We start from the raw sequence: 14,285 nt of genomic DNA on the forward strand, positions 1-14,285 counted from the left end.
AATTTACACTGTTAAAATAATTACATTCGACTCGACTCGACTCGGGTGCGTCTCCCGGCCGCTCTGTTCGCACGCCGGCGCACTGACGACAGCTGACCGACGTGAACTCGAGGTGGAGACGTGGGGAATTGACTTTCTCAGATCAACTCAACATACAGGATTTAAACAAACAAACAAAAAAGAGATACACATTTAGGCAAAGCTCGGACACACACACACCCACGAGTCTTGATTCAGTACTGTTCCTGACACACTCTGATTGACCTCCTGACTGATTTCCATGTGCAGGATTCACTGAATGTAAAAGGTAAACCCCAGTCAGTTAAATATAATCAGAGCAATAAAGTGACTTTAATATTTAGCATTTCTGTACATGTAGTTAGTAAGTTGGCTAATTAGCGAGTAACTCGGATAACAAGGACTGCACAAAAAACTAAACAAAAAAACAATCAGAAAAGAAAGTCAGTACAGGCGTGTTAAGGACAGTACTGAAATCCAGATCGGCAGTATTTTTCCACCAACAGCGAGATGGAGCATCAACCAATCACAAGCGACAATCAGTGAACTGGTAATATAGATTTTTGCATAAGTTTAAATGAAGAGCGTCCCCCAACCCCCAAAAAAATGACTTGCATTTTAAAAAAAAAGGCAAAACATTTGGTAAAATGCCGGATTGTATTTATACATATGTTGTGCACATCAGCTGGAATCCAGATTATATGAGATTAGTTTGAATCTGGACCGTAAGCATGACGGCAGCGTGACGTTACCATGACGACGAGTACCACGACGAACAGCTTCGGCTCTGTGTTGGTGGAAAAAGATCACTTAACACATAATAAATGTAACGGAACCTCCAGTAAAGCTTCAGCTTTCAACTCCGAGTTACAGAATTTTGTGGGAATTTTAGAATTCTTGGATTTTAAACAAACATTTTCTGTGGTTTTTAGGAAAACAAATAAAACTGCGTAAATTTTTTTTTAAATAAAAAGAAACTACAATATTTTGAGCTCCCAAATTTCCTAAAAAGTAACATTTTGGGAACTTTTTCAGAATTCCAGAATTTCCTTAATATTCTAGACTTGTAGAACACTGAAATGGAAATATCTGGAAATGAGAGAGTTGCTGGAATTTGAGCATCAAATTCTTTAATTTTGAAAAAAATAAAAAAAAAATAGATTTTTCCCCAGAATTAAAAAAACATTTGTGGAGTTTGAATTCAGTTTGAATTTGAATTTGAGTTTGAATTGAGTTTTTTAGTTGTCTAAAATTGAACCTCACTTGACCTTGACCTTTGCACTAATATGTGCAGGATTTGTATGTCAAATAAAAAAAAGTGTTGAAAATCATTAAACTTGTTTCAGTTCCAGTTTTTTAAATTCCTAGAATCGGAGCACACTGGAACAGAGTTACATAAAACTGATAGAATTCCTGGATTTTGAATTCCGAATTCTGGAAGTAAAAAATGTACAATGCATGGACCTTCAAATCATAATTTTTGGCTAAATCTAGAATCAATGGATTTGAAACTCAGAGTTCCAGAACTTTAAAAAAACCATAGTACCTTTGAATTACAAAAAAAAAAAAAAATAAATAAAGAAATCTACCACCCGAGTTAGACGAAGGACATTAATGGGAAAAAACCCAAACATAACGACCCTAACCTGAATGTAAGCCAGAGTATTAGAGGTAATAACCTGCTGCCCCCCAACTCCCCAAATCCCCCAAAGCAAAACAGTCAAGATACCAGAGAATCAAAGCTTTAGTCTTTTGTGTTCTTTTTTTTTGTTCTGTTTTTTTTTCTTTTTTAAAGAAAAAAAATGAAAAGCTTCTGTCTTTGCAGTGCCAGAAGATTGCATTCACAATGAAAAGTTCACAGTTTTGAACAGAGGATGCAGCTCAGCTAGGCAAAGGATATTCTCTTATATACATTGTAGGCTCTTCATCAGCTCAGTCAGCGTAGGGAATAACGTTTAAAACCATGCAGGAGTTCAGCTATGCTCTAAATACTCTACAGAACCCATGTTGGATTACAGGCGCCTCGTAGGCTGGCGTTCCTACAGGAAGTGCATCAGTCTCATCAGTCTTCTCTAAGTCTCTCTCATGTACACACACTCACACATTTGCGCACACACGCACACACACTTGCATGCTCTGAGAGTTAACACAGTAGGGCGGTGTTGCTTGGTAACAGAGTGAAGCCCGTTGCCCATGGCTACATGAGCGCTCGTCCTGCAGCGTCCCGAGGGAAGCTGAAAACGTGAAAACGAGTAAACAAACAAACAAGTGCCGGGAAAACAATCCAACGAAAAATGTTTAAAATCTCCAGCCGGAAAAGAGACAGGGATGAAAAACAAACAAAAAAAAAGCCGTCTTCAGGTCCTGGAGATGAAACAAGCAGACGAAAGAAATCAAATACACACAACTTACACCAAGTCCATGTATCCGAAGGTCGCTGCTTTACAGGCTAATGTAGCTAACAGTTCCTGAAAACGAAGAGCTAGCGTGAAGGTTCAGGCTATGCTCTGGAAGGAGGCGTGGCCTAAACAGTATTCTGTTTAATCTAGATTAGGATGCTGTCTAGCCAAGTCTGGATATTTGGAAGGTATATGCTTATCCGGAGGCTTTATCTTCAGCAGAATCTCCTGACTGATGCCTTAGTAAGAAAGCTAGCTATGTTTTTCAGAAGACAGGGTAGGCTGTGTTAGGCTTGTTAGCTACATTCGCCTAAGACACTCGACACGACTCAGGCGACTGACGACTTCTAGTGTAAAGGGGTTGTTGTGTACGTTTGATTTCTGTCTAAATTGTTCCTGTAAGGTGTGTAGAAGATGTGTGTATGCAGTGATATACACACTTTACAAATGGGACGAAAGAAGAAAAAAAAAGCAGTGGGTTTGTCCAGGACACGTTTTTTGAAAAAACAGTACTCTTACACTGGCTCAGACAGCTGTCAGTTAAAGGTCAAATACCCAATCAGAGGGAAGAGGCGGGGCCACAGTGTTTAGTTTATTTTCACGTCTTCTGTCCCGAAGTGTGTCATTTTGTTCTTCGAGTAAGTTGCAAAGAAGCCTCTAAAAGTCTGGAGGCGTTGGTTGGAGCGTTTGGGTGTGTGTTTCAGACATGCGTCTCTATAAATGAGTGTGTGTGCATCAGCAGTGTCGGAGACAGAGGTGAAAGGTCGGCAGGCTCAGTGGGCAGTTCCAGGGGGGCAGAGCTAAACTCGCATATATCCAGGAAAAGCTCTTGGTTCCTCTGCTTCCATTCATGAAACTTGCGAGAGCTCAGGCAGGGGTCATCCAGCACCTGGCTAATCACAGCCAGGTCTCCTTCTTTAGCCTGAGAAACACAGAACAGAATGGCAGCTTTAGAAATACAAACCTTGTTTGCTGGAGGGTCAGTTTTTGAGAGCAGCTTCATGATGGCATTGAATTTCAGTATGTACCTTCAGCGTGGATCGGAGTGCCCGGATGCGGTGGAGTTTTTCGTTAGTGGCTGGATCGTTGCAGCGCTTGACGAACGAGCGCCGGAACTCCTGCCGTGTGGAAGGCTTCTGGTGTCCGAACGCGGACACGCTCGCTTGCTCCAGAGAGCGATACAGCTCTTCCAGAGGGTCCGGTTCCTCACACACACGCTTCTGGGCGTCACACACCCGTTGCCGGACCTTACATACGCTTTCCTCCTCCTCGTCCTCATCCTCGTCTTCCTCTTCGTCTTCTTCGTGAAGCCGGGTGCGTGGGCACAGTGTGCCGTGTGAGCGGTGCCTCGGAAGGCTCTGACTTCTCTGTTTGTGGGAGGGGCCACTTGGCCGAGGCTCTTCATTGTCTGTCAGTGGGAACGGCCCTTCGTGTCTCGGAGGGCGTCGACGTCTGGCGGGCAGCGTGGCCTGCCGCAGCCTTTCAGGTGAGATTGTCACATGTCCGTCCCCTGGGGTGCCCGTCTGGAGGTAGTGGAGCCCTGACGAGCCCACTGGGGTCTCGATGAGGTCCTGCCACGAGCGGCGCTCGCGCTCACGATGGGTGGAGCGGCAGGACGAGTGCGAGTCCTCGGCGGACGAGTGCGAGAAGGTGGAGCCGCTGGAAAAATGGCGCTCGCCGAACGCGCTGGATGAGCTTGCCACCTACAGCCGAGTGAAATAAATCAACAATCAATAAACTATCAACGCCATTAATCCATACAGAAATCCATAAGCCGTTAGCAAGAACTGCAGTTAAATACAGCTAAACTGCTGATAATAGTGCTTCTGTAAATAACTCCTCTGTACTGCTGAGGTCGGTATCCTATTTCTGCCCCTCCCCCGTTATCTCCAAATTAGTCCCTGCACTAGACAGGGTAAATGCTAACATGCACAGCTGTTTTCCTTTGTTAATTTGCTCATCATACGAAACAAACATATGTAGTAGGCGTCGTTTTATTCCGGTAAAATTGCAAATATGTGTAGTCGTCTTCAAGTGACTCTGTGGGTCTAGAAATCCACCTGAGCTGTCAAATCTCCACACAATTCAATTTCACCTTGTTTACACTGCAGATCCTGTTACAGTCAGACAGGGCGTACAATCCGACAGCTAACTGCACCGTTTCCACTTCCTTACCAAACCCTCAAATCACTCTACATCACCTTCCCAAGCTCAGGGATGTGACTGCACTCTGCCTCTTTATACTACGTTTAACCTGCACCTTACACTGCAGTCAGCGGTATTATCGTACCCAACACACTGTACACCACAATGCCTCTGACCACAACGAGACCAAACCAAGCTCCAATTTTGGCCAATCAGCACTACATGCTGCTCCTGTGCTTGTTCTTATGGGGTTTTTTGTGCCTCAGCCTGGCTTTTCTCACAGCCTTGAGCTCATAGAAGAAATTTCCCCACTGTGGGACGAATAAAGGTTTATCTTATCTTATACCATTGAAAGTTCAGATAAGTTCAGCGTGTGAAACGGCTTGGTGAAAAAAACACCTGACAGATACTTTCAACTGAACATTCAGGATTGCTTCGGGTTTCAACCTAGAATTTTACAGAATTTCTGGGAATTGTAGAATTTTTGGATTTTGAATTCTGGAATATTTAGGAAAACACTAAAAAAGAAATTTTCAAATAAAAAAAAACTAGAACATTTTGAACTCCTAAATCGCCTTTAAAATGTAGTCATTATAATTCCAATGTAAAATGTGGAATTTTTGCCAAATTCTCGGATCCTGTGACCCAAAACAAAAAAAAAACCTAAATATTCTAGAATCTTAGTACACTGAACTGGAGCTCTCTGGAAATGTGAGAGTTATTGGATTTTAAATGCCAAATTTTTATTTTTATTTTGAAAGAACAAAAAAGAATACAAAAACTTCTTGGAATTTGAATTCAGAGCTCTGAAGTTGTCTAAATTGTACGTGACTTGACCTTCACACTAAAAGGTCATGAATTTTCTTAAAGATTTGTTTTTTAAAACTACACCAAACATCGCTCAATTTTTTCATAAAATTTTGGCCATAATACACTAATCCCATAACCCAACCCATCATGGTGCCATACAGGCCCCTTGTCCCAAACATACCCAAACATGCTTTGAAGAAAGAACAAATCCAGGATTGTGGACAATCGAAGCCGGTAAATGGAAAAATCCACATCTGAAGAATGAGCCTCGGCGCCTGAGTAAAGCTTTACAGTGAAAACTGTGTACTCGGGATGGCTGGAGATCATTTGACTGACTGAAAACGAATTGCGCTTATGGTTGTATTGTAGGAACGATGTTCCAAGCTGAATTTGCGATGATGTTAGCTTCACATACAGCTCCATTTCCAAGGAAATAATTATTGAATAAACACATTAATTTAATACACATTTTTTACACGACTGCAAAATCCAATATGGTCGGCAAGTATTGATCAGAACAGACAGGGTGGTTGATTAAACACCCACACTCAATCTTGTGTGTGATAGAGAGGTAAAATAGATGGAGAGATAGATAGACAGAGATAGAGAGAGAGAGAGAGAGAGAGAGAGAGAGAGAGAGAGAGAGAGAGATAAAGAGGGAGAACTCACAGCAGGGTTGCAGTGGTACGTCGACTCCTGTTTGAGCGTCATGGATCCATCGGCCTCCTCCTGATCGCTCTCGCTCCAGTAATCTACACAGTCACAGCACACACGTCACATTTAGATTCATCCCACATAAATTATATGGCAGCGTAGCACCACGAGGAAAGCAAACGGCATATTTAATTCCTGATCATCGTAAAATATGAGATCGGACTCCTCGTTGTAAACCTGTGGAATTTTTTTCCACTTTTGACCTTTTGTTAGATTACTGTGTGTGATGGAGTGTGAAGGGGGGCGGGGCTTGGGTTATAAATACGGCACAGCTAACACTAGCTAGGTTGAGCATATATTGTCGGTTTCTTTGCACATGAATGAACACGAACCGTTCTTCATTTACAGTGACAGGAAATCTTTCAGACAGGAAAACAATTAGAGTCAAATTGAAAGCCTGCAGATGACTAATGTGAGACAGGAAGAAGGAGGAGGGGCTTCAGGCGGTTGTTGGTAAGTATCTAAGGGTTTCCACACACCTGCTATGATAAACTACTATTGGGGAGACAAACTGCAGCTTCTCAATTAAAGTATTTTCCTTTTTCTCGTTTAAATAATGTACATTGTGGAATCGCTTGAGTCGAAATGAAAAGATCTAATACCTCATAGCTGTTACAGACAATGAAGGAAAATTGTTTCTATGCAAGGCTGTAACTCCTCCCCCTCCTACCTTCATCTGGGCGGGGCACCGGGTCATCCGGAGTGTAGCCAATCGCAGCCAAGCCGAGACGATTCATCCATCTGAGCGACAATAAAAAAAATGACATCATTATTTAGTCAGGTGGGTAACACCATGCTAAACCAGAGATGGCTAAGTTTGTCATCGCCAACAAAAAAAGCCTAAATGAATGAGAGTGAAGGTGAAGAAGCGGTAGATTCACCTGTTCATCTCATCCAGGTGATCCGTGGCGAAAAAGAAGCTCTTGATTTTTGGATGACAAGCCTTGAAGGCACTGTGAAGAGGAAATTACAGCATTGAAATGATTGGTCAAGAGGTGGCGATTAGTCTCTATAACAACAGCTCTGACTGTATTGCTGCTCGTTTTGATAAATCTAGATTAGATTAGATTAGATTTTATTATCATTGTGCAATGTACATGTACAGAGCCAATGAAATGCAGTAAGCATCTAACCAGAAGTGCATAAGTGGCCTAGTTACAAAAGATAACAGTAAGATCAATACGCTTTAAATAACTCTAGTTTCAAACATCTGTTTGTGTGATGAAGCTGAGCTGAGGAGGTCTGGGGTGCAGTCAGCGTTCACAGTCATTCACACTTAATAGTGATGGAGCTCTATAGCAGGAGATCTTCCACACCTTTCCAACCCATGGAAAGCAGATCTTCATGGAGCTGGCTTTGTGCACAGTGGTATTGTCATGCTGGAACAGGTTTCTATGTTCAAATGCTGCTACAGCATCCAGAGACGTCCAATACAATCGTGTGCCTCCAACAGTTCGGAGAAGAACCACATCTGACAGTGAACATCAGCAGTCCAAATACGTTGTCCATATTGTGTGTAGTATTGTTGCTATAATAACAGCTCATTTAAACGTGTTTGAATAATGACGTTTTCTGTAAGGAGACGTTCATTCAGCGTGTATATGGAAGGAGTCTCCAGTTTTAGCACTTTTCCTAAATCTTCAGGACACACTTTTTTCTCGGAAACATAAGCTGTGGGTTTTTTACGAATGAGAGGAAATAAAGAAAGGATGTTGAGGGAAGGATGTTAATAGCTGCTATAACGTAAGTAACAACAGGAACTGATTCTTTTCACTATTTTCTCTCTGGTGTAAGAGGAACTGAACACTCGTGTGAGCTTTGAGAAAACTATAGAGAATAAAGTTGAGGAGAAAACTCACTGTTTCCTCCTGCACTCAATCGCTCTGTCGATCCGGAACTCAGGCAAACTGATGAAACCTTCTGCCTTCTCATCCTGGAGAGAAAGAGTGAAGGGAAAAGGAGAATGGAGAAGGTTCATGTTTAAACACGTGAAGAAACCACTAAAGTCATGAATTGTCATGTTCTCAGATAAGAGCTCAGCTTGGGGCTCCAGGAAATGACTAACTGCAGGGGTGGGGGTGGAGGTGAAGGTGAAGGTGAAGGTGCGGGTTGATGTGGAGGTGAAGGTAAAAGTGAAGGTGTGGGTTGATGTGGAGGTGAAGGTGAAAGTGGAGGTGTGGGTTGATGTGGAAGTGAATGTGATGAATGTGGTGCTGGAGGAGAAGGTTAAAGCAGAGGTGGAGCTTAAGGCAAAGGTTGACGTGGAGGTGAGGATGAGGGTGAAAATGGAGATTTCGGTGAAGATGAAAGTGCAGAAGATGGTGGTGATGGAGGTGAAGATAGATACAGTAGATGAAGGTGGAGCTGTAGGAGAAGGTTGAGGCAGAGGTAGCGCTAAAGGCAAGTGTGAAGTGAAGAAGAAGATGGTGCTGGAGTTGAAGGTGCAGGTAAAAGGAGATGTCTGTGACGTTTGAGGTGAGGGTGAAAGTGAAAGTGGAGATGTCGATGAAGATTAAAATGGAAAATGGAAATTGATGATAACAGAAGGTGCCTCTTACATTCTGGTTGGTGTACCAGTAGAGATCCGAGTCCTTGAGGACAAACCAATATTTCTTCCATTTCTGGGTGAAGTACCCCGAAGCATCCTTCTTCTTCCACAGCCAGCCTTCACAGTCGCCATGGCCCAGATCTTTACAGGCGATACGCCTCCTGCTTGAGTTACTCTGAGATCCTACACACACACACACACACACACACACACACACACACACACACACACACACACACACACACATGAAGACTCGTTACAGCACCCGTATTGGATCACTACACCATCTAAAAGGAATGTAATGTTTCTTTCCCACCTCTGCTTTTCTTCTTGGTCTTGGTCCTTAAGGAGGCATAATGCAGTGACTAGAGAGAGAACACACACACACACACACACACACACACACACACACGAGTCAAATATAAATATCAGTGCAAATAAAGTACGACTGGACGATCATAATGAAATGCAGCTTAAGAGAAAAAAAATGTCAAAAGATGGAAGAACGGATTGTTTACCTTCCTCATGGATGCACCTGCTTGTCGATCCCCAGCAGAACCAGCATACCTGAGGAAGAAGAGCGAGATGGTTACAACAAAAAAAACAGCATTCTTACATAATTCTACCCAGAATGCATTACGCTAATAAATACTGCTAGTCATTTTTAACCCTGTATTTGAAAACAGCACTGATGTTAGCATGCTAGTTTAAAAAGTACGTCAAACCATTCTATTCCTATTCATTCTCAAGATAGATGACATCATGTGAAGGGGTTCAGAGTATATTTTGAAGCCGAAGCTAAACCGGCTAGCAATGTAGGAATCTAATTGCTCCATGTCCTGCCAGAAAGCTAGCAATATCATATGCTATGTTTAGTATCAGATATTTAGCTGCTAGTGTAAAATTAAACTGTAAATGAGGTGAGGTCACTAGCTGGCACAAGCTAGATATTATCTAGGGTTAGGGTTAGTTAACTCTTGGTTTGTAGCGTTCTACTTTCTGAAATCTAGTTGTAGAAGTTCTGGCCTTCATATTGGGTCCATCGCTAATCTTTGGTGTATATCTTTTCATTTCCGTTTCTGTTCTGCTGAATGCTTTATTTAAATTTTCCTGACCAGGTGATGTTTTTTTTGGGTTTCGGACAATGTGCAATATTTAGGTGCTAGCGTTAGGCTAATCTCCCTCAACCTCACCAAGCACTCGATTTTTTTTGAGTCCGGTTCCTCTCAAGATTTCTTTCTCAAACCACTTCAGGAAGTGTTTTTCCTCACCACGATTCGCCTCCTGCTCGCTGGTTTAGGGTTTTATTCATAAATGTAAGATTTTTTGTCGTAACGTATACACACTGTACGGCAAAAGTATTGGGACACCAATTTTTTTCCAGACATATTTTGCGGTTCTTTCATAAATTGTGTATTGAATTATATATTTTTTTTTTAATGGCTCTCTGCAATTGTGTGTGTGTGTGTGTGTGTGTGTGTGTGTGTGTGCACATGCATGACGTGCAGTATACAGCAGATATCCTGTGTAAGTCATTGTGGCTGAAGTGTTATTGGAAGGTACGCTTCTGCCCACCACACTGAGAAAAAAAGAGACGGAAAGACATCTTTCTGCATATTAAGCAACTTTAGAAGACAGGGACAGGGAAAAGAGCTGCGTGTAGGTGTGGGTGCTTTGTGTCATAGCAAACAAAAAACCAGCTCTTGTGAGCGGAACTTTACCACCAATCACGTCTATAGTTGATTTCTTTTCTAATAATTTATTTCTGCAGCGATTTTACAATAGACGACGTCCCAACTTAAATACACTATATTGTTATGGTATTTTTTTTATATCCTATTTAACATTTATTGCCTATTTTATGCTCCACACTTCTGGGACAATGTTCCACTAGATTTATTGGAGATTTATTCAACCACAACAGTGTTCAATAGGGTTGGAGCTCTATAGCAGGAGATCTTCCCCTCCATCCCATGTAAAGCAGATTTTCATGGCTATTGTCATTCTGGAACAGTTTTGGGTCTCGTAGTTGAAGTGTAGGGAAGATTTTTCGGCTGCTACTGGTCCGTCCGATACAATTGTGAGACTTTAATCTTGTGATAAAGTTTGGTGTCCCAATACTCATATCGTGTATATACATGCTGAATAATAAAATACAAATAATAAATTATTCATGAATAATCTGTATATACTGAAAGCAAATCAAAGGAAAAATTTTTTACTTCACTTGGTTTTGTCCCTTATGGCTTCCCATACTTTGTTTCCTTATTTGACCCTTTTCGTCTCCCACTGTTCCTATACAATCTTATAGTTAATGTTTTTGAAATTTACTTCCAAAGCTCGAGGAAAGTTTATGGAAAATTTGGACAAACACTTCAGCAGTTTGTGACCTGTGTATCGCCAGTTGATGTGCGAAAAAGGGTGAAAACCAAACTGGTGTTATTACAGCCGCAACCACATGCTGTTCTCTACTGATGATCACAAACATGCCAGGAAATGAGCAAAACCTGAATTTAGTGTTTTTTCTTTTTTCTTTCATTAACTAGCATTGTTAAATCTACATTTAAAAAAAAAAGGTTTCGAAATTTTGACATTTGACAAAATTGAAGTTCATTTGCATTGCATTTAAACCTGGACTGTTAAATCTACGTTGCTTTGGATTATGGATTTGAGGGAAAATCTCTACCTACTGCGAAAACGTATGTTACAGTAGTGTTATATGAATGGCTTTGCTGATATTAGATTAGTACTAAATAAAAGGCAAGAAGCATTACAAGAAACAAACCTGCCCTAAAAGTGTGTAGTGTTTTATTTTAAACCATGTCCTCTCTGTCCAACATGCTCAGGATTAAACTCTTTTACTCCATACAAGTCTAATTCCATCTCCTTGGCTCAGAATGGGCTGGATTTTTTAATGCACTTAAATAAAGTAACGGAGTGTATAGAGACAGAGAGAGAGACAGAGAGAGAGAGACAGAGAGAGATAGACAGAGAGAGAGAGAGAGAGAGAGAGAGAGAGACAGAGAGATAGACAGAGAGAGAGACAGAGAGAGATAGACAGAGAGAGACAGAGAAAAGAGACAGAGAGAGACAGAGAGACAGAGAGAGAGAGAGAGAGAGAGAGATAGACAGAGAGAGAGACAGAGAGAGATAGACAGAGAGAGAGAGAGAGAGAGAGAGAGAGAGACAGAGAGAGAGACAGAGAGAGACAGAGAGAGATAGACAGAAAGAGACAGAGAGAGGGACAGAGAGAGACAGAGAGAGAGACAGAGAGAGAGACAAGAGAGATAGACAGAAAGAGACAGAGAGAGACAGAGAGAGAGAGAGACAGAGAGAGAGAGAGACAGAGAGAGAGAGAGAGAGAGATGTTGACTCACCTGTCAGTGTCGGCTCGCAGTGTGTCTGAGGCTCTCTGAGAGACGAGAATGACAGAAAACGAAAAAAACAAAAAAAAAAGATCACACAGATTTCCTGTTTCATGCAGTAAACCGAAAGTGTGTTATGTGACCAAACTGTGTGTGTGTGTGTGTGTGTGTGTGTGTAAGGGTGTGTGGTTGGTGTGCCTGCTTAACAGTTCTGTTAATGAATCCTGCAAACAGCTCAACTGGGTATATAATAAAATCCTGGAAATACAGCCGGATCAGAACAGAACAAGGAGAAAAGGAGATGATAATACTTTTACTTATAAAACTGATAAAAGTTATAAATATAATGTAATAAATAATATATATAGGAATTTAGTGTATAATATACAGTACATATACAGTAATTCCTTTCTTAATCGCGGTGATTGCGTTCCAAGACGGCCCGCAATAAACGGAAGAACGCGATAAACGGATGCCACTCCAAAAATGCTATTTTATGTATACAGTACTGTACTGTATTACATTTTACTTCATTTCATAATTAATAATTATATTTGTAGTAATTAATTTCATTATTTCAACATAAAACTCCATAAAAACAATTCCATATAAGTGTTTTGGTCTATCGTGCTCTCCGCCAGAGACTGGGGAAATCAGCCAAACGAATGAGTTATGTGGCAAATGCAATTCCATGTTATATATATATATATATATACATAATATAACTTTAAAAAAGGCGTTATGATGGCTTGACTTAAGTTTTTGATATTACGATGACTATCAATACAAATACAAAAACAAAGTTTCGAACAGCAGGCAAACGTCGCAGAACGTGTGGCCTCCACTCACCAACCGGTGCTTGTTCCATGTGCCTGCTGCTACATACATATAAACTGTACTGTACTGTAAACTGTTCTGTTACATTTTAATAATCACCACCCTGCACTAATCACCATTCTACAAAACTCCTGGCCAGGCCATGTGTCCACCATATTTTCAAGTTACAATGGAGTCATCAGAACACATCTCATATATTTAACTTTATTTCCTTGTCTTTTATTTCTTTTTCCTTTTGTTTGTGTGTGTGTGTGTGTGTGTGTGTGTGTGTGTGTGTGTGTGTGTGTGTGTGTGTATATATATATATATATATATATATATATATATATATATATATATATATATATATATATATATAATTTTCATCTGTCTAATGTCCAGAGACTCACATGGTAATGTGGCATGGTACTGGTGTCAGGTAGAGAGAAGGGCAGCCCATCTGGGGGTCCTAAGTCCAGACGCACGGGAGGGGCCAGCATGGAGGGGCTGATGGGAAAACTGGGGCTGCTGGGATTGCGGCTTTTCTTCCTGGTCCTCCGACTGGTGTCACGCTGGGGAAACTCCGCCTCTTCTTGAAAGACGAGCATCCTGTCGTCGCTGAGGAAGCGCATCAAGGAGGAGTCCGAGTCTTCATCAAGAGGAGAAACATCACCAAGACTTTAATGAAGTTAGTGACTACCAGCTTCTCGTTTATTCGCTCTCCTTGTTTAAAAAAACCTTTCTCTGTCCTGATAAAGGAAACTTTACAGCTTCAGAAAGAGACTCCTTTCATAAATTTTACCTTGGCTTAAAAACAAAAAACACACACCAGGATTTCAGCACTCTTTTAAATCCGACTTATTTTACTCTGATTTAACGTCACCCAGATTTACCTGTTACTATGGAAACCACATCGTATCTATAACAAAACAAGTGCATTCATATAAACCTGTTATAAAAAACCAAATCAACACCTGACCAACTAGCACTCAAGAAAACGTGACCGAGTTCAAGTGACGTGTAGTGTGTAGTGTGTGCATTTGGTAATGTGTGTGTGTGTGTTTGTGTATGTTTGTAAGTGTGGTTTTCCACATTGTGGCTTTCTGCCTGCTATATTTAGACCTGTTTGTGACTCCCCCTCGATCTTCAGTGCTGTTTTTAGACGCCTTTTTTTCCACGCTGCGTAACGCAACCGCCATCAGAAACAAAGAAAAATAACTTTGTTCATGTCTTTTACTTTTCCAGGAAAAAAAATGCAACTCTCCCCATACTTAATTATAAACAGTGATGATATCAGCTCCTACTGATTACTGTAACCCTTTTCACATTTGCCACATGAGTCATTATGGTTCCTTTCATTCTATACGTTGTTTTATCCGTGTAATTATTTTGTGTCTTTTTAAGAATTAGTCATTTACGTTTATAAATAGTTTTCTAAAGAATTAATACAGAAATTGTCCTCATCGTTTG

General features: G+C 41.0%; 1 protein-coding gene across 1 annotated transcript in view; it reads right to left on the bottom strand.

The window, feature by feature from the left end:
• Positions 1-628: 628 nt before the first annotated feature.
• si:ch211-26b3.4 (connector enhancer of kinase suppressor of ras 2) overlaps positions 629-14,285 on the bottom strand; it is a 35,262-nt gene continuing 21,605 nt past the window's right edge. The window contains exons 13-23 of the mRNA XM_046839579.1: positions 13,226-13,464; positions 12,012-12,046; positions 9,153-9,201; positions 8,951-8,999; positions 8,645-8,817; positions 7,946-8,019; positions 6,968-7,039; positions 6,757-6,827; positions 6,042-6,124; positions 3,446-4,120; positions 629-3,339 (exon numbers count right to left, since the gene is read on the bottom strand). Of these exons, the coding sequence (XP_046695535.1) occupies positions 3,118-3,339; positions 3,446-4,120; positions 6,042-6,124; positions 6,757-6,827; positions 6,968-7,039; positions 7,946-8,019; positions 8,645-8,817; positions 8,951-8,999; positions 9,153-9,201; positions 12,012-12,046; positions 13,226-13,464 (1,742 nt within the window). The 3' untranslated portion in view covers positions 629-3,117. The remainder of the gene's footprint in view (positions 3,340-3,445; positions 4,121-6,041; positions 6,125-6,756; positions 6,828-6,967; positions 7,040-7,945; positions 8,020-8,644; positions 8,818-8,950; positions 9,000-9,152; positions 9,202-12,011; positions 12,047-13,225; positions 13,465-14,285) is intronic.

The sequence above is a fragment of the Silurus meridionalis genome, chromosome 25, assembly GCF_014805685.1.
Source record: "Silurus meridionalis isolate SWU-2019-XX chromosome 25, ASM1480568v1, whole genome shotgun sequence".
Lineage (NCBI taxonomy): Eukaryota > Metazoa > Chordata > Actinopteri > Siluriformes > Siluridae > Silurus > Silurus meridionalis.